This window comes from Equus caballus, chromosome 2, assembly GCF_041296265.1.
Source record: "Equus caballus isolate H_3958 breed thoroughbred chromosome 2, TB-T2T, whole genome shotgun sequence".
Lineage (NCBI taxonomy): Eukaryota > Metazoa > Chordata > Mammalia > Perissodactyla > Equidae > Equus > Equus caballus.
The window spans coordinates 36,420,836-36,442,634 of record NC_091685.1 but is presented as its reverse complement, the minus strand read 5'-3'; the positions used below and the strand labels follow the sequence as shown (position 1 = coordinate 36,442,634).

General features: G+C 57.6%; 1 protein-coding gene across 2 annotated transcripts in view; it reads left to right on the top strand.

Annotated features, from left to right (window-relative positions):
* The window catches only part of PADI1 (peptidyl arginine deiminase 1), a 34,549-nt gene that overhangs the window by 7,002 nt on the left and 5,748 nt on the right, over positions 1 to 21,799 (top strand). For both annotated transcript variants that reach the window (XM_023635654.2, XM_023635655.2), the window contains exons 2-13: positions 7,017 to 7,197; positions 8,420 to 8,492; positions 9,120 to 9,181; positions 10,555 to 10,672; positions 10,801 to 10,926; positions 12,778 to 12,950; positions 13,096 to 13,199; positions 14,228 to 14,351; positions 14,741 to 14,848; positions 16,585 to 16,736; positions 20,306 to 20,450; positions 21,291 to 21,384. In XM_023635654.2, the coding sequence (XP_023491422.1) occupies positions 7,017 to 7,197; positions 8,420 to 8,492; positions 9,120 to 9,181; positions 10,555 to 10,672; positions 10,801 to 10,926; positions 12,778 to 12,950; positions 13,096 to 13,199; positions 14,228 to 14,351; positions 14,741 to 14,848; positions 16,585 to 16,736; positions 20,306 to 20,450; positions 21,291 to 21,384 (1,460 nt within the window). The remainder of the gene's footprint in view (positions 1 to 7,016; positions 7,198 to 8,419; positions 8,493 to 9,119; positions 9,182 to 10,554; positions 10,673 to 10,800; positions 10,927 to 12,777; positions 12,951 to 13,095; positions 13,200 to 14,227; positions 14,352 to 14,740; positions 14,849 to 16,584; positions 16,737 to 20,305; positions 20,451 to 21,290; positions 21,385 to 21,799) is intronic.

The window sequence follows — 21,799 nt, the reverse complement described above, 5'->3', positions numbered from 1 at the left end:
CTCCCACTGTGTGGCAGCCGGGCGCTCAGCCCAAGCTCCTATGCCTGCCTGTGACACCCCCTTAATCCACAGCCCCACCCACAGACAGAGACTGAAAGATGATGAAAGGCAGTGCGAACCCCATTTCTGAGGCCCGGGGCACGGTGGGGGTGGGATGCCAAGGGAATGAGAGCCCTAGGCGGCCACGCGCCTGCCTGGCATAACGTGCCAAGCACGGCGCCAGTGAGAAACGGCAGCCCCCTCCGCCCCCTCCTCAGTCTGCAAGGCTCCTGCTGGGAGAGCCTCGGTCTCTCCTGCACCTTTTCCACCCTGAGAGGCAGCACTAGGGAAGCGACCTGGATGACGGCAACACGAGTCTCGAAGGCCCAAGGCCATGGGGCTGGGAGGCGAACAGGCCCCTCCCGGAGGGCAGGGGAGGTGACCCTGGACCTCAGCCCTGCCCGCCAGGTGCCTTCTGCAGGAAGCCACCTTTCCCAAGGCCCGGCCTTGTAGGGACTCACCCGGCCCCTGCAGCGGAGAACGGAGTGAGACTGGAATCCTGGCACCCCAGAGAGGGGACCAAGGCTTGAGCAGGGAGGGGGCAGGAGGCCAGGCTGGGCCCGGAATGTCCCAATGGCCCAGAGGAATTGTACCCATTCTTTTTCTCCCTCTTCTTTCATCATCATTGTTATTAATATCACTATTACTGTTTTCCACCAAGACTCCAAAACAGGCAGTTGTGTGGCCATGGCTGTGCCTTAGAGGTGTCAACCTTTGCCTGAAGCTGGGGATTGCCTCCAGGGAACCCCGCTAGCCTTGAAAGGGCTGTGTCTGGCGGTGGCAGTGCCTGGATGGCGTGGGGCAGGGGCCTCCCACGAGCTAGAAACCCTTCTGCCGCCAGCCGGGTGCCATGGGCTTGTGCCCACTTGCTCTCGAGCTGTGTGGCCCTGTGGACAAGGGCTCCGGGGCCAGGCAGACGGGACTGAAATCCCAGCTCAGCCACCTCCCAGCTGGGCAGTCCCGGGAGAGCCGTTCCGCCTTCCATTTGCCCTGTGTCCTCACCCACAAAATGAGGTGCATTGTGCTCCTGGTCCATGCCAGGTGGCCGGCTGGGTGCTGAGATGACAGATGCTGAGTTAAAGAGAGTCAAGTGGACAAAGTCCCTGCGTTCTAGAGGGAGAACCGGGTGGGAGGAGCAGTAAGTAAACATCAAATAAACATAAAATGTCAGGTGGCAAGTGCCGTGGGTTGAAATGAAGCCAGGTCATGGGTTAGGGAGTGTGGGGTTCAAGGTGCCATTCATGTCAGGCTGTCATAAATGGGGCCGTCAGGGAAAGCCTCTCTGAGAAGGAGAAGCGGGAGTGAGCACACAGCCTGCATCTGTGCGCTACACCTTCCGAGCGGAGAGAAGGATGGGCGCCGAGCCCTAAGGCGAAGCTGGCTTGGAGGCTGGCGGCCGGGGAGGAGCTGGGCCTGCGCGGGGAGGGTCGCGAGGTGGGGCAGCCAGCGTGGGCAGACCACAGGGGCACCTTGGCGAGGTCGTGAGCAGGAAGGACACCACACAACTCTTGTTTTGAGAGAGTCCCTCTGCTTGGGGCTGGGAACTGACGTGGGCAGCAGGAGAGGACACAGGAGACGAGCCTATTGTAAAAATCTGCATGAAAGAAACTGGCGGCCCAGACCAGGGTGCTGGCCGTCGGGGGTGGGGGGAGGGGGGAAGGCCAGCGTCCAGCGATGCTGTGGGGGCGGAGCTGGTGGGCTTTGCTGTGGACTGGACGTGAGTGCGATGGAAGGAGGCCAGGGTGACTGGGAGGGTGGAGGCGCTGTGGACTGACATGGGCAGGTTCGGATGGGCAGCGGTGGGGAAGTAGGAGTTTGGTTTTGGACATGTTAACTTTAAAATGCCTGTTAGACACCCAAAGGAGACGTTCAAAAGCCAGTTAGCTACAAGAGTCTGGAGATGGAAAAGCGGGGTTCTGAGCATGGCCACGTGGCAGGTGGAGGTCACCCAGGGGTGAGCGTCTGCGGGAGGAGAGAAGCAAGCACCGAGCCCCGGGCCAGGCGGCTGGAGCTCCGGGGCCAGAGAGGGGATCCTGCCAGGAGCTGAGTGTGTCTGTTCCAGTTACACATTCCGGAGCCTGGGGAGAAGCCACGCATGGGCTCGGTGACTCACTGTGGGAGCCGAGCCAACTCCATCGGTCACCTGCCGCCTGAAGACTCCACTCTGGCCGGTGGGCCTCGGTGACCTTTGGGCTCTCCTGGCATCAGTGTCAGTTCAGAGCCAGTGTTCAGTAAGCCTGGGAAAGTCTGATTATTTCCTTGTCCCCAGTTGCACGGTCACCCTGGTGAAAAGCTGTAAGTCCCTTGGGAGAATGCTGGGAGAAAGGTGGACAGGACACATTTTTAGCCGTGTAGCAGGGCCCTTCCCCAAGGGGACCTGACTGTCCACATTTTAGGAAGATTATGAGCCCATTGTCAAACACAGCCATTATTTAAAATTAAACTATACACACTAACAATTAAATGAATGATAATAAATACTCAAAACGCATCACTTGCTAATGATTTTACATTCTACCCTTGTCTGTGCTCTGGAGATCACTTCCCTCTGTGGGGTAGAAACAGTTCTATGCTGGGGGCTTTTGTACCTCTCTCTGCCTCTCCAACTTCAGCGACTTCGTAAGTAACCTGCCCTTGGCCACAGTGCAAGCGTTTACACCGTGGAAATCGGCCAATGCTACAAATGACGACTCTGTTTATTGTTTTACTGATTGTCTAGACTGAGAAAGTGATGGAGGAGAGGCTAATAACACAGACTAATCTTAAACTGTGTTGTTGCTATAGCCGGTACGTTGTGATAAGCACGAAAGGTCGAGGAAGTGTCCTTCCTGTGTCATCTGACTCTGCAGAGAGGTTGCTCACATCACTGTTGGAGGCGTGAAGTTTGACATCTTCGTTACTTCACTTTCATCTCGTTCTTGAACACGAACAAAAATATCCATCAACACCTACATCACGTATCAGATTTAGTGATGGTAAACTTACTGGGGGAAAGAATTAGCAGACGGCTGCAACTCCATTTGTGGAATTGTGGCTGAATGGCAACCACAGGTTGGCTGCAGTTACAACAGAGGCATTCTGGGAGAACCAGTGGGCTGTATGGAATTTACAACAGATTTTATAAGAAAGAGTAATATATTGTATTATTACTTATATAACGTGTGTTATATGTATCGCCCCCTCCACACACACACAGCTGGCAGTTAAACCTTTGCCAGTGCACCACTGCCTGGACTCTCCGGGGTCAGGAGGTCAGGGTGTGAGAAGGAAGCCACAGAAGGGACAGCCAGGGAGGGAAGAGGAGAGCAGGGAGAGGCTCGTGTCCCAGAGGCCAAGCGGGAAAGTGTTTCAAGGAGGGCGGCTGATCATCTGGGACAAACGCCTTTGACAGGCCACCAAGAGACGAAGAAGAGAAAGGCCTTTTGGATTTGGCAACTGAGTGGTTTCGATGGCGCCGAGGGGAGGACGGCCAGAGGCGGGTTACAGAGTTGGCGGGAAGAAAGGAAAGGCAGCAAGGACACACAGCTCCTGCGGCGTTTTCCTATAAAGGGAGCTGAAGGAAAGCGGGGTGGGGCCGAGGGAGGGTGAATCTTTAGGACGGGGGGTACAGCACGGAGCCTCTGGTGCTTGGTGATAGAGAGCGAGATGGCACAAGGCTGGGCGACGCTCTCGAGCAGGGAAAGTGCACCAGGGAGGACTGGGGCCGCTCATTGTCCCAGGAGCGCCGGTGTGGACTCAGGCTCCGAGTGGGCGGGCTGGCAGGTGAAGCGGTGGGGAGAGGGACGTTATCAGCTCTGAGTGGGGGGGCAGGTGACGGAGATTTCTGGAGAGAGGAGAAGGTTTGGAATGGTTTTCTAGGACTGTGAAGGAGGAAAAAGCCCCCAGAAATGCTGTAAGACTGCCGGGCCGTGTCAAGGGTCACTGGAGGTCAGCAGTCAAGAATCTAAATGGGGCAGGGCCAGCTTCGTGGGCGCAGATGTCGAGCGGGGGGATGGGGGTGTTCACTGTGGCTGGAGCTCTCTTAGGCAGTGTGGTGGAGGGAAAGAAGCACAAAGGAGTTCAGAGCCCAGGGACCTCGATGTGGGATTATGGAGCCTGAGCCGGGCGAAGGGGAGAGAAAACAGGAAGGGGTGAGGGCTGGCAAGAAGGGGTAGAGAGGGCTCGGCCCTCAGTGGGTGCAGGTCCCAGCGGGGTGAAGGCTTGGTGGAGCGGGTGTGCTAGGAGGAGGGAGCTGGCAGGTCGGAGGTGGCATCAGAGCGGGTGCTAATAGGGGAGTGTGTAGTGGGTGCAGTTCCTGATAATGATAGTCTAGGGTCTGCCCAGGGGAGAGGGTGGCTGAGCCAGGGTGGAGGACGGGGTCACTGGAAAAGAGGAGGTCAAAGGACTGAGGGGCCAGGGTGCCAGCGCATCACTCACGTGGCTATTGAAATAAAAAACGGTGACAGCAACGCTGGAGACAGTGGCAGGAGCTGGCACCCTCAAGGAGCGAGGACAGAGTGACATTGATCTGGAAGTGACAGTAAGGAACAAGCAGGACCTGTGCCCCACTCTGTGCCCAGCGGTCGTGGAGAATGAGGGAGAAACCTGCCGTTGAGAAGGCTGCAGGGGAGACCCTGCCCGCCGCGAGGAGCAGGTTTCCGCCACAGGGCCAAGGTCACGGAAGCTCTCCAAGATGTGGTTGAGGCCACCGAGCAGATGGTGGTGCGTGAGGCTGACCGGGAGTGGAGGAGGGTGGGAGACGGGGTCAGATTAGAGGACACGAGCCCGGGAGACTCGGGTTCCTGTGGTCCCTGATTCAACAACGACGAGAGCGTGTGAGATGGGGATTCCTGAAGGTGTCGTGCCTCACAGGGAGGATGAGGCCGCGAGTGTGGGCTGGGGGAGGGGGTCTCGGCAGCCGCCTGCGGGGCTCGGGGGTCCTTTCCAACCCAGCCTCATCTGTGAAATGAGGGGGATAATCCCTGCCTTGAGGGACTGTGGTGGGCATCAGAGAGCCAGGCGCTGAGTGGGACTTGGGGTCATCGTAACTATGACCGTTGTCACCATCGTCAATGGAGGTGATTGTTTGATGGGGACAGAGTGACCGAGGTGGGGGTTAGCGAATGGTGTCTGGTTTCTCCAGAAGCTGTAACATTTGGGTGGGTTCTCGGGGGCCCAGGAAAAGATGGAGGCAGGAGGATATAACAAAGGCCCCCTCTGGCCTTGGCATCTTTGTGGTCAGGTGGGCGTTTGTAAGTGGACTTGACCTTGAGCGGTGGCCTTGAGGTCGATGGCTCTGCCCTGGGGGATGGCGGTGGAGAGCCCTGACATGCAGGTGAGAGAGGTCACGTAGTTCCCTCGTCTGAGCCTCCTCTAGGCTGTGAGCTCCACGTGGCCAAGGGCCTCCTGGAACCCTGGGGCCCAGCCCCGTGCCCGACACAGAGTCCAGGGGACGAAGAAGGTCAGGATGGACCCCGGGGGCCCTGTTGACTCAGGCCCGGGGCCCCTGTAGCCTGAGTTTGCAGAGCATTGCTCGCAGCCCATGCCTGGGAGGCCGGCCCCTGCTGCTATGGCTGCAAGCAGCTGATGGTGTGAGGGGGGTGTGGAAGCCCAGAGGACAAGTGCCCCCAGCTGGGGCCTGGGGGACTGAGGGCTTCCCAGCCCTCCTTCCTGGGGCATCAGATGGATGGGGAGCATTTGCACTGGCTACTGGCAGGAGTCAGGTTCTGTATCTCCACTGGGTACAGTTGGACCTGAATCCCCCCCAGAGCAGGGAAACGGGATCCACTCATTCACTCAGCAAGTGTTTGTGAGCACCCACTACGTGCTGGACACGGCCATAGGTGCTGGGATACGGCACTGAGCAAAACAGACGAAACTCGCTGCCCTTGAGGAGCTGACCTTCTAAGAGAGATGGACGGCAACCGCATGAGCAAGCATCAGAGCAGGGGAGCAGGGAGAGGGAGAGTGAGAGAGAAGGCAGGGGCAAGGGGCAGCGTTAAATGGAGGAGGGTTGGGGGTGCTCCTTGAGAAGGTGACATTTCAGCAGAGCCCTGAAGAGGCTAAAGGAATGAGCCTTGTGAATGTCTGGGGAAGAGCATTCTCTGCAGAGGAAACAGCCAGTGCAAAGGCCCTGAGGCAGGACAGACTGGCAGCTTCATGGAATAGCAGGAAGGTCGTTGTGGCTGCAGCAGAGTGGGCGAGGGGGAGTGCAGTGGGGAGGAGGAGGAGGTTGGAGACGTGGCAAGGGTAGATCAGGAGGGACCTTAGACACCATTGTGGGGACTTTGCTTTTTACTGAGTGTGATGGAAACCACCGCTTTTGAGCAAAGGAACAACACAATCTGACTTAATCGTGCTGTGTGCAAAACAGACTGGAGGGGGTACGGGTGGGCCTAGGGAGACCAGTGAGGAGGCTGCCCAGCAATCTAGGGGGCGAGGATGGCTATGCAGGCAGCGAGAGGGGGTCAGCCAAGGGGATTTGCTGTTGGGGTGGAGAATTTGGGAGTATCTGAGGGGCAGCGTTGGGGCGGGGTGGGGGTGTCCAGAGGTTTGCGTCCCTGCTCTCTGCAGCCTGGGGCACTGTTGCAGTCGGGGGGCGGGGTGTGGGAAACGCTGTGGCTGGGCCCCAACCCCCGCTCCCTTTCGTCTGTCTCGTGTCCCGGGTTCTGTGTGAGTCTGCGGAGAGGACTCTGCCACTAAAACCCCGCTCGACAGCCACAGCTCTGCTCCAACCCCTCATGTTACAGACGGGGAGTCTGAGGCCAGGGGACGGCGTACCCAGGGCGGGTCACACAGAGGTCAGTGGAGAGCTGGGACAGAGCCCAGGCTGCCCGGTGCCCAGCCAGACTGGTCTCCTGGCCAGGGGCACTGCCCCCGCTGCTCCCCAATCCCGCTGTTGGGGTGCTGTTTGTGGTGCCTGGCAGCCCCGGCCCGCGACCCCACTGCGGTCTCTCTCCTGAGCCCCAGGATCCTTTCCTCTCTCCTTTCTCTGCCAGGGATGTGCCCAAGGGCGCAGAGACCTTCGGGGTGTCTGAGAGCTCCGGGGTGAGGGTCTTCGTGGTGTACGACCCAGAGCAGGTGACAGTGCCCACAGGCCAGGCCCGCTGGCCCCTGGACGCCAGCGTGGGTGTGACTGTCTCTGTGGACACAGCCAGTAAGGACTTAAATGATCTCAAGGTAAGAGGCCACTTCCCCACAGTAAGGGGCTGCATGTCCCCACCCCTCCACCACCCAAGGTAAGAGCCCCCCAAAGTTTTACCCCCATTCATGTATCATCCCCACTCAACCAAACTCCACAAAGCTTTTGACACCTGTATCCACACAACACGTCCTGACACAACTCCACAGACGCCCAACACACAAACCCACCCCACACCGGAAGGTCATGTGTGCACACGTGAATGAACGCTCCCGTGAAACACAGCCTGCCTGCTCGGCCCCCAGACTCACAAGCACCCACATGGATCCCTGTTCTCAGCCTACAGAGACCCCACAAAGCAAGCCCCCTGCTCTCGCGTACACGGGACTCCATAGCAACACCCTGTGCGCGCGCACACACACACACACACACACACGCAGACGCGCAGACGCGCACATTCCCGGACGTGTATGTCTTTCATACCAAAGGAGGGGGAGGCCTTCTCTCTCACGGATGACGCCCTCCTCACTGGTCCCCGGGGTCCCCCCGCCCATGGTGACCCACTGAGTCGTGGACGCAGCGCTTTCTCCTCTGACGGGGAAGAGGCGAGGATTGTGTAGCCTTGAGAGCAGGGCCCTGGGGTTCAAATCCTGCCGTGGGCCCCAATCCTACCTCGTCGGTGTACAGCTCTGCACCTGCAGGCAGGGCCCAGAGGGGCCTCCTTATGAAGGGGCCCTGTCCACTGGGGCCATCCTGGGGGCTTCCTGAGATGGCCTGGGTAGAGCACATGGCGTGGGTCCTGGACCACAGGGAAAGCTCCACGACCATTGGCTGTTTTCACGGGGGAGGGAGTCCTTGTTCCCATTTTACAGACGAAGAAACAGAGGCCCAGAGAAGTGGAGTAACTTGCCTTGTCGTTGGCGACAGCTGCCCCTTCCCTTTCTCTCTGACATCCCCGCGGATTCCTAAGGGTCCCGCTGCTCCTCTGGGATCTGCCCCACCCCGCCCGGCCTTCCTTGCTCCTCAGCCCAGCCCTGGGGGCCAGGGAGGTGCCACGGCCTCTGCCGCTGGAGGGGGCGGCCCCGCATCCAAGCTGGGAGCCCGGAAGTCCTGGGCCTTCAGCAGCGGAGGACTGGGGTCCCCCCGCCTCCCCAGCCTCTGAGCAGGGCTGTTGGGAGGAGGGCGCACACCCATGCCCCCTGCCACCGCCGTCTCTGAAGGGGCGGCCGTGCTGGCTTAGGGCTGACCATGTCCCCGCAGGTGAAGGTCTCCTACTTCGGGCAGCACGGGGGCGACGCCCTGGGCCACGGCGTGCTCTATCTCACCGGCGTCGGTAAGTGCCGCCTCCCTGGCTCTCCGCGTATCTTCTCCCCCCTCCGCGGTGGCCGTTTGAGGGTCTTAGGGGGGCCCCTGAGCGCAGGGCCCGTGGCCAGCTCCCCCCACCGCCAAGGAACTTGGCTTCCTCAGCGAGCTCCCATCCACTCCAGAACCTCAGGAATGGGGACCCCGCAATACTCAGGGCGACAAGAATCTGGAACCGTGCTGCCCCGGGTCGACAGCTAGACCCACGACAGGGCTCCTTCCTCTGGAGTCCCGTGTACCGCACCCACGGGAACTCCAGGATTCGTCACTAAACCTTGGAGGGCCACGTACCCCTTCAGCCCTGGGCAGCCGGTTCCGAGAACTGTGGAACCAGCACCCAGAACTTCGGGCTGAAACCCCACCCGCCAGGGTCAGGGCCACCAGGAGCTGGCGGTTCAGCTCGCGTAGGTGAGCGAGGAATTCAAGAGCCGAAGACTTGGGTCCCGGCACACCCAGAGCACAGGGGGCTGCCGGGGCCGCCCGGGCCCTGGGTTTGGTCCCCAGAATGGGGCTGCCTGGTTCTCATGCCCCACTGGACGTGGTGGGTGTGGAGATGCGACTGGGCGAGCCCCTGGCAGCCCCCTCCGTCCGTTTTCAGACATCTCCCTCGACGTCGACACGGGCCGCACGGGCAAGGTGAAGAGGGGCCAAGGAGACAAGGTGAGACTCTCCTCGCTACACCCAGGTGGCAGGGTTGACAGGCAGCCTGGGGATGGTCCTGGGATGGTCCTCCAGAGGGGTGACTCATTCCTAGGCTCTGCGGCATCCAACAGTGTGCAGAACCCATCTGGGGACAGCCAAATTGGCACCAGTGGGCGTCAGCTTACACTGTGTGAGCAATGTGCTGTGTGACTCCTGTAAAACAGGCACCCTCTCTGAGTCTCTCTTTTGCCACCTTGGAATTGGGATTGGTTCTTTTGCTTGATGTCTTTTCTATTTCCTGGGTGTATTTGGGCCCCCAAACATGGTTGATGCTTCCCAAAAGTTTGTTGAGTGACTAAATGAAGGCTGGAAGAAGACAAGTTTTCTGTAGAAGAGGCTGGCTGGACAGTCCCAGTTAGACCCTCAAGAATGAGGAGGGGACTGGGGTGGACTCAAGGCATTATTGCACAGGAAGTATCTGGAAGCCGTCCTGGGAGGGTAGAAGGTATGGTTTGCAGGGAAAGACCCCAGAGAGGAAGCCTGGATCACAAGTCTTTGAGGACAAGATAGGGCAGGGCTGCCATGGACGGCTGTGCAGGTTGTTTACAGCACAAGTTTGCTTGGCTAAGGTGGTAAGTCAGGGCTATGATATAAATCATGTCATGGGCCTTGGTGCAGAGCACCATTTACCTAGAGGGGTGGATGAGAGTGCCAGATAGGCTGGCAGTGGCCCTGGGCAGTCCCCCAGCCCTGAGTCTGAATCCCAGCTACGTGACTTGGGGCTCACTTCCTAGAGCCTTTCTTCCCTCTTCCGTGAAATGGGGAAAGAGAGCCCTGCCTCGCGGGGTCTGGTGAGGACAAAGTAGGGGTGCGGCAGGGAGAGCTGCAATCACGCAGGCAGAGCTCCAGCCACCTCTCCCACCTCAGCTCGGCCCTCGAGGCGGGGACGGCAGGACTGTGGGTGGCCATCAGAGGCATCTGTGGGCCAGGCCCTAGGAGAGTGCTGGGCTGGGGAGGGTCTCCAGGGACTCTGCAGCCCCATCGAGGTCAGGGCAAGGCAGCCTCTGACCCCCAGGCAGGGCCAAAGCTCAGCAGACTGGCGAAGGCCATTTCTGAGTATGGTGACATCACCCTTCTTCTTCCAGGGTGTTGGCTGGGCGGGGCCACTCTATATGGTTGCACAGGTTGTTCACTGCACAAGACTGAGGTAGCTATGGGTCTAGAGGCCTGGAGCTCCAGTCCCAAAATCTATGATCCCTCTTTAAATCTTTAAACAAACCCAGAATACAAAAGTCTCCAAGTTAACAAAGCAGCCAGCCATAGCCACATTCAGAAACCCTTCCCAGAGCTCCCTGGCTCCCACTGACCCCAAGACCTCTTGTTTGCCGCAGAAAACCTGGCGCTGGGGCCCTGAGGGCTATGGGGCTGTCCTGCTGGTGAACTGTGACCGGGATAGTCTCAGGTCCCAGGGGCTGGACCTCGCCGACAGGCAGCTGACATCACTGGACGGTGAGTGATGGAAGGGTGTGTGGGGTTGTCCAGGGTGCTCGCGGGGGGTGGTAAAAATGTTGGGGGGGTGGGGGGAGCCTGTTGACGAGGTGGACGGAGGATTGTCTCAAGGGTGCCACTCTCTCTAGACCTGCAGGACATGTCCCCAATGGTGCTGAGCTGTGACGGCCCTGACAAGCTCTTCAACAGCCACAAGCTGGTCCTGAACGTGCCATTTTCTGATTCCAAAAGACTGCGGGTCTTCTGTGCGAGGGGTGAGTGGCCTGGTGGGGCCTCTTCCCTCCCTGCTCCATCCTCTGCTTCCCAAACTCTTTCTTTCTTCTCTTATCCGTGTCTCTCCTTTCTTTCCGTCATCTCTTCGTAACTGTCACTACAGCTGGCAACGGGCCACTCCGTCAGTACACAGCACGTCACCCGAGAAGGAGGCTCGAAAACGAGTCCCAATTTACAGAGGGGAAACCGGGGCTCAGATGCATGAATTCATTGTCTCAAGGTCACAAAACCCACTGGGGGCGGAGCAGGCATTCAAACCCAGGTTTCTCGAGTGCCAACCCCCTTGTCTTTCCACTGCCCCCCTCGCCCCCCGCCCTCTGGCCAGTCTGCGTGGAATGAGCTCTTGACGCGGGCCGAGCGCCGTCCAGGCTGGGTGAGGCGGGTGCAGGAACTAGCAGGCTGAGGTCCATTGCTGCTCTCAGAAGCCGGCTGCTCCGCCAGAGAATCAATCAAAGTCTGCGACTTGAGAAAATATACCCGTCCTTAACCCCCAGGTGCCCTTTCTCATTTTCACAAACAGCGAGAGGCTCTCCTTCGTCTTTCTTCTTCCTCCTCACCTCCCTCTGTTCAAACTCACCCAGAACTTGTCATTCTGGCTAAATGAGCCTGGCAGGAGCCGGAATGTTCCTTCCCGGGCACCAGAGGTTTGCAGAAGTTTGGGCAGAGGCCCAGCTCACACTTTCTGTGACGCCAGAACACAAGCAGAGTCTCAGTGAGTGAACTGAAGACCGTCCCTGCTGTGACTGCGCCCGTGCTGGGCTGCCATTTCCCAGACAACCGTCAGGGACAGGAGAAGAGGGCCGGGCAGAGCTGCTACGAGCCAGGCGGTTTTGAAAATAAATTGGGGTGAGAGCCAGCCCTCACAGCCCCGCGGTTAAAGTTCGATGTGCTCTGCTTCAGCTGCCCGGGTTTAGCTCCCGGTCGTGGAACCGTACCACCCGTGTGTCGGTAGCCATGCTATGGTGGCGGCTCACACAGAAGAGCTAGAAGGACCTACAGCTATGTGCTGGGCCTTTGGGGAGGAAAAGAAAGAAAGATTGGCAACAGATGTTAGCTCAGGGCGAATCTTTCCCAGCAAAAAAAAAAAAAAAAGTTATAAATAACTAAAATAAATGGGAGTGAAATTCACATAATATAAAATCAGCCATTTTAAAGTGAACAATTCAGGGGCATTGAGAATATTCTCAATGGTGTGCAACCATCACCTGTATCTAGTTCCAAGACATTTTCATCCTCCCACAAATATGACCCGTACATGTTGTCAGTTACTCCTGTTTCCCCCACTCCCAGCCCCAAGCAACTGCTAATCTGCTTTCTGACCCCATGGATTGACCTATTTCGGACATTTCACATAAATGCAATCATACTATACGTGGCCTTTGGTATCTGGCTTCTTTCTCTTCACATAATGTTTTCAAGGTTCATCCATGTTGTAGCACGTATCAAAACTTTATTGCTTTTTATGGATGAATAATATTCCGTTATATGGATATACTACATTTTGTTTATCCTTCATCTGTTCATGGATATTTGGGTTGTTTTTACCTTTTTGCCAGCTGCTTTTATCACCTGATCTGGTCTAAAGCTTACACTGACCTCATAAGGAATGTGTGTTAGCCCATTTTACAGATGAGGAACTGAGGCTCAGAGAGGTTGAGTCATTGAGCCAAGGTCACACAGCTTGCACGTGGCAGAGCTGGAGAGGAGCTCATGTGGATCTGACATGAAGGTGGCTCTGCCCCTGGATTCCTGGCCTCGTGTTTCCTGTCCTCCTGTCCTCACAGCCCCACGCCCTTGTCTGAGCGCTGGGCCCTGACTCCGGTTCCCCCTAGGTGGGAATTCCCTCTCAGACTACAAGCAAGTGCTGGGGCCCCAGCGTTTGTCCTACGAGGTCAGGCGGCAGCCGGGGGAGCGGAAGGTCAGCTTCTACGTGGAGGGCCTCACCTTCCCCGATGCTGACTTCTTGGGGCTGGTCTCCCTCAGCGTCAGCCTGGTGGACACGGGGGTATGTAAAGTGTTGGGGGCTGGGATGAAGGCGGAGGGTTTGGGGGACCAGTCTGGAGGATCCCGGGCTGGGCAGGCTTGGGGGGGCATCTTGAGGCCTGATGGGGCTCCCTGCAGGGCCCACTGAGTCCTCATTTTCCCCCCAGACCCTGCCGGAGGTGCCCCTCTTCACAGACACCGTGGCCTTCCGCATGGCCCCCTGGATCATGACCCCTAACACCCAGCCGCCCCTGGAGCTGTACGTGTGCAGGTGAGGCCTCCCCGCTCCCGAAGCTCTCCCGCCACCTCTGGACTCGGAGAGACAGGAGGAGGATGCTGTGTCTGGGGCTGGCCCTCACTCAGACGAGATGGATTCATCGAGGCCTCCCACCAGCACAAGCTGGGTGCAGGACAGTGGCAGGCTGCTTGGGCCTGTCAGCCCCACCTGCCCCGAGCAGCTAAGGCCCTAGCTGAGGTCACAGCTCTAGGGCCATGGCCCCTGCCCACCCTGATTGAGTCTGGGCATGCGGCCAGGCTCTGTGCAGACTGCTGGCGGCTGCAGGAGGCCAGCCCCGCCCTGAGTGGACATGTTCCTGGGCATGCAGAGCATGTGGGACCCAGCGTCTAGGAGCCACTGGGTCCCAGCCCAGCCCAGGTCCCTGGCCTGTCTGTCATCTCTCAGAATCCTTGCCAGGCCCCTTGATGGCCGAGTGAGCCTTGACTGACAAGGCCACTCCAGGCCCCTGGATCAGAGGTCAGACCACGGTTGACTTAGAACATGAGCCCAAGCCTGGGAAGGGTGGCCAGACAGGTTCACTCTGCTCCCCTGGGTGCAGGTGCCTGCAGGTGTTCAGAAGGGATTTCTTCCTTCCCATTTGCTCACAACTCCCCCCCGCCGACCCCGACTCCTCTGTTTAAGCCAGATGTGTGGGACAGGAGGACATGGGGCGACCTGCCCCCTCGCTACCGCCTTAACCAGTGAGGTTCAGTCCACAGGCCCCCTCCTCCCAGGCTGCCCGGGCTGGCTGCAGTGTCCTGCCTCTGGGGTCCACAGCCCTGGGCCGGCCCCTCACCTGGGATCTACCCCGCAATGTGATCTGGGGACATTATCCGTCTCTGTCATTAGCCAGTGGGCCTCTCTAGGGCAGGGACTCTGTTTGAACCCCTGGACTCAGGGGCCACATAGGGCCCAGCATAGGCTGGCTCAAGACCGCCCCAGCCATGCCCCTGCCACCCGGCCCTGAGGCCAAGGCCACAGTCAGAGGCCATTGTTAAGCTCCTTCTCCCTGTGTTTTGCAGTGTGAGAGACTCTCATGGCTCAAATGAGAAATTTCTGGAAGACATGTCTGACCTGGGGTTGAAAGCCAACTGCAGGCTGATCATCTGCCCTTGGATTGAAAATCGAAATGACCGCTGGATCCAGGTGGGCGCAGGAGCAGACCCTGGGAGAGCGGGGGCAGCCGGGAGGGCTGTGTCGCGGGCCTTCAGCCCGGCTTTGGGGAAGGGGGCCTGGGTCTCCCGAAAGCTGCCAGGCCAGCCTGGGTGCCAGGGCTCAGGGTGGGGGGCATGCAGCTCAGGGGAGCGCTTCCCCGCTGCCTGCATCACCCCAGTCCTGCTTCCCTCCAGAAGCTCTGGTCCCAGAGTCCTCTCCCGGCTGTGGTCCCAGGAGGCCTCACCTCCCCCTCCCCCTTGCCCCCTGCCCCCCGTCGCTCCCAGGTCTGGGGAGCGTCTGCTGCCCCAGGCCGGGAGGGCGTCCCCCATCTGAAAACCACACGCAGAGGAGGTCACGGTGGTCTTTCCTCCCCCTCCCAGGACGAGATGGAGTTCGGCTATATCGAGGCCCCTCACAAATCCTTCCCAGTGGTCTTCGACTCCCCCCGAAACAGAGGCCTGAAGGATTTCCCCTATAAGAGGATCCTGGTATGTGGCAAGGGGCAGAGTAGGGGACCCTCGGGTGGCTCCTCCCAGAGGGCCCCCCAGTGAGTCTTGCCTGCTGGTCTTGGTCCTTTGGGGGGCAAAAGGACAGAGGCAGTGGGACCCAGCAAACTGGGCAGTCAGTGGGAGGTGTGGCAGAATATGTAAATGATATGCAAATTGAATGCAAAGTGCCCCCCCCCTTCTAGGAAGAGCAGGCTGGCAAAGTCTCCCCGGGGCCCTTCTCCCCTAGCAGGGAGTCAACAGAAGGGTCAGTCTTGGGGAGACCAAACTGCCTTTTGGGGGGAACGCACCCTTCCTGAGCCCTCATGGCTCTCGCTTTTATGAGCTGGGGCCTCTCTTCAGGTAACGAATGTTGTCTGAACACCTACTGTGTGCCAGGCACGACGCTGCCTCTTGTGCACAGGAGGGCAGCAAGAGCAGCTCCAGCGACCGTGTGCTGACCTCCAGGCATGCCCCCGTGACGTTCCACGGGTACTCAGTTAATCCACGTGGCCCTTTATGGATAAGTGCTAATGCTGTTCCTTCTTCACTGAGGCTCAGAGAGGTTAAGTAACTTGCCCAAGGTCATGCAGCTAGTTATTGGTGGCACCAAGATGCAAAACCAGAAGGGCTGCCTCCACAGCCCCCGTGCTCAACCACCAGGCAAAACCGCCTTTCGAGGTGGGCCTGGGTCCAGAAGCCCACCACCCCTGTCTGCTTATGGGCCCCCACTCTCCTACCGCCCAGACAATGCCAGTGTCCAGGTAGAGGCTGTGATGGGGAAGTCCTGGAACGTGTGGGCGCCTGAGCAGGGGCATTCGCCCCAGCCTGGAGCGATCAGGAAGGAGTCCCAGCGGAGCTGACAATGAGCCCTGCTGGACGGGTCTGCATCAGCCGGGTCCTGACCCCTAGCCCTGGGCTCGCCCCGCTGGACCACTTTTCAGATTTCTGCTCTCATCTTCATCATGTCCTCCCTTCCAATTTTTTTTTTAATTGATATGATTGACATATAACACATTAGTTTCAAGGGCATAACATAACGATTGGATATAGGTACACACTGTGAAATGACCACCACCCTGAGTCTAGTTAACATCCATCACTGCACATGGTTACTACTTTTTTCTCTTGTAATGAGAACTTTTAAAACCTCTCTCTCAGCGACTTTCAAACACACAATACGGCATTAGCTGTGGTCGCCATGCTGTACACCATGTCCCCTGGACTTACTTATCTCGTAACCAGAAGTTTATATTTTTGTCCACCTTTTCGCCGGCCCGCCACCCCCTACCCCTGGCAACCACCCATCTGTTCTCTGTGTCTACGAATTTGGTTTTTAAAAAAATTTATACTCCACATTTAAGTGGTATTTCTCTTCCTCTGACTTATTTCACTTAGCAGCTTCGCCAGCACCCCACAGGTTTTAAGGTGCTATATTTTTCTTACCTCTCACTTCAAAATGTTGTCTAATTTCCACTTGGAGTTTTTCTGCGACCTGTGGGTTCTTTAGATGTGTGTTGCCTGAGTTCCCAACATCTGGGGATTTTCTAGTCGTCGTTCTGTTACTGGCGTGGACTTTAATTGGACAGTGCTCAGAGAACAGGGAGATTTGGGAAAGCGGATAAAGCGTGTTTTTCAGGAAGCAGGGGTTCCCTGGCCTCGACCCCCTGCCCCCAAAGCTGTCCCCGCCCGTCCTAACTGACCCCTCCTTCGGGGGGCTCTTGCTGGTCCTTCTCCAGGGTCCCGACTTTGGATACGTAACTCGGGAGATCCTGCTGGCCGGCGCCTCCGGCCTTGACGCCTTCGGCAACCTGGACGTCAGCCCGCCGGTGACAGTGGGTGGCAAGGAGTACCCCCTGGGCCGGGTCCTCATCGGCAGCAGCTTCCCCAAGTGAGAGGCCAGGGCGGAGGGTGGCAGAGGACACGGGACCAACCGCAGTGTCCACCTTCCGACTAGCTCACCACAAACACAGTTCTCCAGTCTGAAAAGTGGTCTTAGCTTCCTCGACGGAAGTCTAGAATCAGAGACTCAGAGCCCTAGAATCTGAGCTTCGAAAGGCCACAGAATATTAGGAGAAAACCCACAAGTAGTGGCCCATGGTCCCTTGCCCACCTAGTATTTTATGAGCTTCATAGTCACCAGCATTTTATATATATGTGTGTGCATATACATATAGAGAGATAGATATATACACATATCTCCGGAGTTCTCAAGTAAAAAGCCAGATTTCTTGTTCTTTGAAAAACTGGAAGAGCTGGGGAGGGGGTATGCCACCTGGTGAAGAGGTAGGAGATGGACCTTTGACCTCTCCGCAGATAGCTGCTGTCCTAGCAACAGTCTGAAAGGGCCCAGAGGTCACCACGTGGCTGCCGGTGAGCCAGTGGCTGGCCAGGATACCGGGTGACAGAGGTGACTCAGTGGGCCTCACCCTGGACAGCTGTCACTGGGCAGGAAACCAGGTATTTAGGGGCAAGTGTGCAGACAGGTGACAGCACCTGCTAAACCCGGCTGGATGGGCCCCCACCCCGCCTCCGGGCAACGGAAGAATGGGGTGTGCAGCCCGGGGATGCTGGCGGGCCCCCGGCTTCCCGCGAGGAGGTGATGTCTGCCACTGGCTGCCTTCTCATTTGTGCGGGGTTGGCATGGAGCCCAGGTGTGCCCCAGTTTGTCCCCCACGCCCTGGCTGACTACCTGGTCTTAGGCCCAGAGCAGCCAGGCAGCCCTGGGAAGGCCACCCAGCCTCAAGTGGTGACCCTGGCGTCCTCAGGGCTCTGGGTCAGGTGAGGTGAGGTGAGGTTTCCTGGCACCAGGCCCAGGTGCACAGCCGGGTGCCCAGGGCTGAGGTTGGCCAGGGCCAGAGGAGAGCGCTCACCTTGCTGGTGACTCATGTCCAGACACTGCTCTGGGGCTGGATTCTGCCCGCAGCCCTGGGGGCAGAAGGACCTTGGGGCCTCTGGATAGTTATTCTGTGGGGAGGGACCCGGAGCCCAGGCTTCGAATCAGACAGACGTGGGTTCGAGTCCTGGCTCCGCCACTTACCAGCCATGTGATTTTGGGTCCATCACCTTATCAGGGCTTAGCACAGTGCCTGGCACATCCTTTACAAATGTTTATTGCATGCCTACTAAGTGCCAGACGCTGTTGAAGGCACCAGGGATGTGTCAGTGGACAAGACAGATACATTGTTACCTGAACAAATTATTTTATACTCCATGCCTCAGTCTCCTTGTCTGTAAAATGGGCCCATGAAGAATCCCCATCTTGGCTGTGTAATCACCAGTACCGGGGATGAAGAACCCATGTTAGCCACCTTCCGAGCGCTTGGGTGTGGGTCGCTGGTCCCCCCCGCTGAGTCTGCTTTGAAGCAGGTTGGAACTCACTGGACAAAAGTTATTGATCACCCACTATGTGCCACGAACAGAACGCTTCCCCCAGGTTACCTCCTTTATTCTCACCACGGCCCTGTGGGGTTGGGACTATTATCATCCCTTTCAACAGATAAGAAGCTGAGGCTCAAAAAAGCGAAGTGAATGCACCTATTCATGCTTTCATTTAGCGATTCAGTAAAGATTTACTGAGACTTCCCGTACGCCAGGACTGGAGCCCAGTGCTGGCGATAAAAGATACGTTCTGGAAGCTCCCAGATTCAGAGCAAGGACCCGGGATGGGAAGGAGTGGGGTCGCCAGTGCAGCTGTGCCCCACTCCATTGGCCCTTGTGTTGAAACAGGAGCAAGGCCCTTGGTGGACAGACGGAGTCCTGAGGCTCAGAGAGGGGCGGTTGCTGCTTAGACCTCACAGCTAGTTAGTGGTATCGTCAGAATCCAGGTCTCCTCCCTGGGCCCCAAACTCAAATTTAACACCAGGCCCTGTCCTGTGTTCCTGTCTTGGCTTCTGATCTCAGCAGTAAACAAAACAGACAACCTACATACATTCTAGCAAGGAGAAACAGACAATAAGCAAACAGTAAATAAGTAAGTAATATAGCATTTTAGATAAAGGAAGCTTCAGTGAGAAGCTTACATTTCAACAAAGCCCTAAAGGAAATGAGGGTGTTAAAGATGTGGTTTTGGGGGAGGAAAATGTGCAAAGGAGTGGAAACAGCCAGTGCAAAGGTCCTGAGGCAGGAGTGTGCTGGAGACATTAGAGGAATAGCATGGAGGCCGGTGTGGCTGGAGCAGAGTGAGCATGGAGGGGCGTCGGGTAGGACGACATCAGAGAGCTTGGCAGAGCAGAGTTGACCTAGGTCAGCTCATGACCTGGACCTATTCTTTGTAGGTATATCATAGAGTTCTCCTGGGGATTAAACACAATACTTAGTGTGGGGAGCCTCAGGCAGGCACACAGTAGGTGCTCAACAAATGCCACATCCATTCTCTTCTGTCTTGGGTTCTCCACGCTCCGCTTCCCACATTTAAAATGATCTTTGAGCAATTCTGCCTCCTGGTGGCGACGCTGATTTGACTGAGAGACCAGGCCTGCTGCCGCCAGGGCTGGAGTCGCCTGGTCCACGCCCCGCCTCCAGGCGGACGGACTCCGCCCCTTCTCGGCCTCACACGTTTCTGATTCCTGCCACTTTCTGTTCACGAACAGTTTCTGAAGTCCAGCTCTTATCCACCATCTCACCATTTTTAAAGTCTTTAAAAATTGCCAGCACTACATTCAAACAACAGAAATACAAGAAAAATATTTTCCATGATCCCATCCCCAAAATCGAATCAGTGTTGTCATGTGTCACCACTTGCTGAGTCTCCCTTCTAGTCCTCGTCTGTGACATATTTGAGTCATACAGACCACAGACATTACACAGCTCTTCAAAAGCATCACTAACCTTCATGAAAATCTTTCGAGCTTCTATTCTGCCAGAGGTGCTGGAGACACAGCAGTGAGCTCACGTTCTAGAGGGATGCAAGGCAATCAGCAAGATATCAAATACGCCAGAGAGAACCAAATGCTGTAGAGAAAAATAAAGCTGGGAGGAGGATTGTTGCCATTTTCAAAGGCCTGATACAGAAAGAAGGTGACATTTGAGTCAAACCTGGCAAAGCGAGAGAGTGAACCATGGGGTATGGAGAGTAGGCAACAATTCCTGGTAGAGAAGAGCAGTGCAAAGGCCCTGGGGCAGGAATGTGCCTGGTATGTTCAAGGGACAGCGACGAGGCTCCAGTTCCCTTGGGCAAGTGGAATGCTCTCCTCTTGGGGGAGGGGCAGGCGAGAACTTCCTGGCCTTGGGGAGGATGCTTTGGGGTGGGGGAGGGACAAACTCTCCGGGATGATGGTCGAGATGGACAGTGAGTTCCTGGGAGCACCTGGGGGCTGGGGACGGGAAATGGGGACAAAAGAGGACCCATTCAGAAGGTTGTCATGAGGCCTGGACAGGGGCTAGCATGCTCAGGAAGGGCCTGCGGGGAACAGCACACAGTAAGCTTGAGGTGACAGCCCGCTCTCTCCCTCCTGCCAGGTCTGGTGGGAGGCGAATGGCCAAGGTGGTGCGGGACTTCCTGCAGGCCCAGCAGGTACAGGCGCCCGTGGAGCTCTACTCCGACTGGCTCTCCGTGGGCCACGTGGACGAGTTTCTGAGCTTTGTGCCCACCTCCGACCAGAAGGTACGTCCCCTCTCCTCCTGCCTGAGCCACCTCTGCCCCTCCCCGACCTGATGGGATGGGACAAGGCAAAGCCACCTGGAACCAGTTCACCACCTGTGTCCTTCCACAGTGAGCTTGGAGTCAGGGCACCCTTAGGGACAGGCGGTGTGAATTGGGGGGCCTTCCTGGAGGAGGTCAGAGTTCAGGTTAGGAAGACTCTCATTTGTTTACAACTCATACACTCGTTCTCACGCTTACTGGATGTTTGCACTGATCCAAACCCCTGGCCCCAGACCCGAGCATGACCCTGGTAATAACTGGTAACGTCGACTGAGCACCTATTGTGTGTACACTTTTAATTCATCTAATCCTCCAACAACCCCATAAGGTGGGTACTGTTATCCTTGCCCCCATTTTACAGATGAGGAAACTGAGGCTCAGAAGGGCGATTAACTCACCCAGGGTCAAGTAGCCTGCAGGTGGTAGGGGAAGCTTCACACCCAGACAACGGGCTCTGGACCAGCCTGTTGACCACACGGCTTGACCCCCTGACACTGGTGGCCGGGGAGGGCTGGGCCCCCAGGGAGCAAGCTGCCTGGGAGGGGAGGCCAAGTTCCCAGTGGACGACGTGGGCAAGGAACTCCAGGCAGGGGGAACAGCACGGACAAGGCCTGGAGGTGTGAACCAGCTCCCAGGACCGGGGGAATTACAGCCTGCTGTTTGTGGCTGGTGGGTGGGACTGAGGGAAAGAGGGGGGTCCCATGCACCCTCTGGCCTCCAGACTCAGGCCTCTCCTGAGTTTGGAGTCTCTTGCCTCCAGGGGAACCTGCCCACTGAGCCATTCTCCCCACTCTGTGCCAGGGCTTCCGGCTGCTCCTGGCGAGCCCCAGCGCTTGCCTCAAACTGTTCCAAGAGAAGAAAGAGCAGGGCTACGGGGAGGCGGCCCAGTTTGATGGTGAGTGCCAATGACCTGGTCACCGGTCACCCCTTGGGGACACTGCTGCCTCGTTGCCTGCCCCGGGCACTGTCGATGCCTCTCACGGCAGGCCCTTTGTCTGCGGGTCTCTCAGCTCAGAGTCCGACATCACTAATTTTCCCGACATGTTCCATGCGAGCAAAGGAGTACAGCTCTCCCCTTGCTGGGCCAGGGATCGGAGCCGGGAGCCAAGAGCATTGCCCCAGGCACAGGCAGGGTGAGCCCCTGTGCACAGTGGGCGGTTCCTGGCCCCATCCCAGGAAAGGAGGGGAACAGGAAGCCATGAGCACTCCGGCATGGCATGCCCCTCTGTGCCAGCCCTTTCCTGTTCCCAGCGTTGGCTCTCCCGCCCCCTGCCCTCTTCACAGAAGAGGAAGCAGGCCCAGAGAGGAGA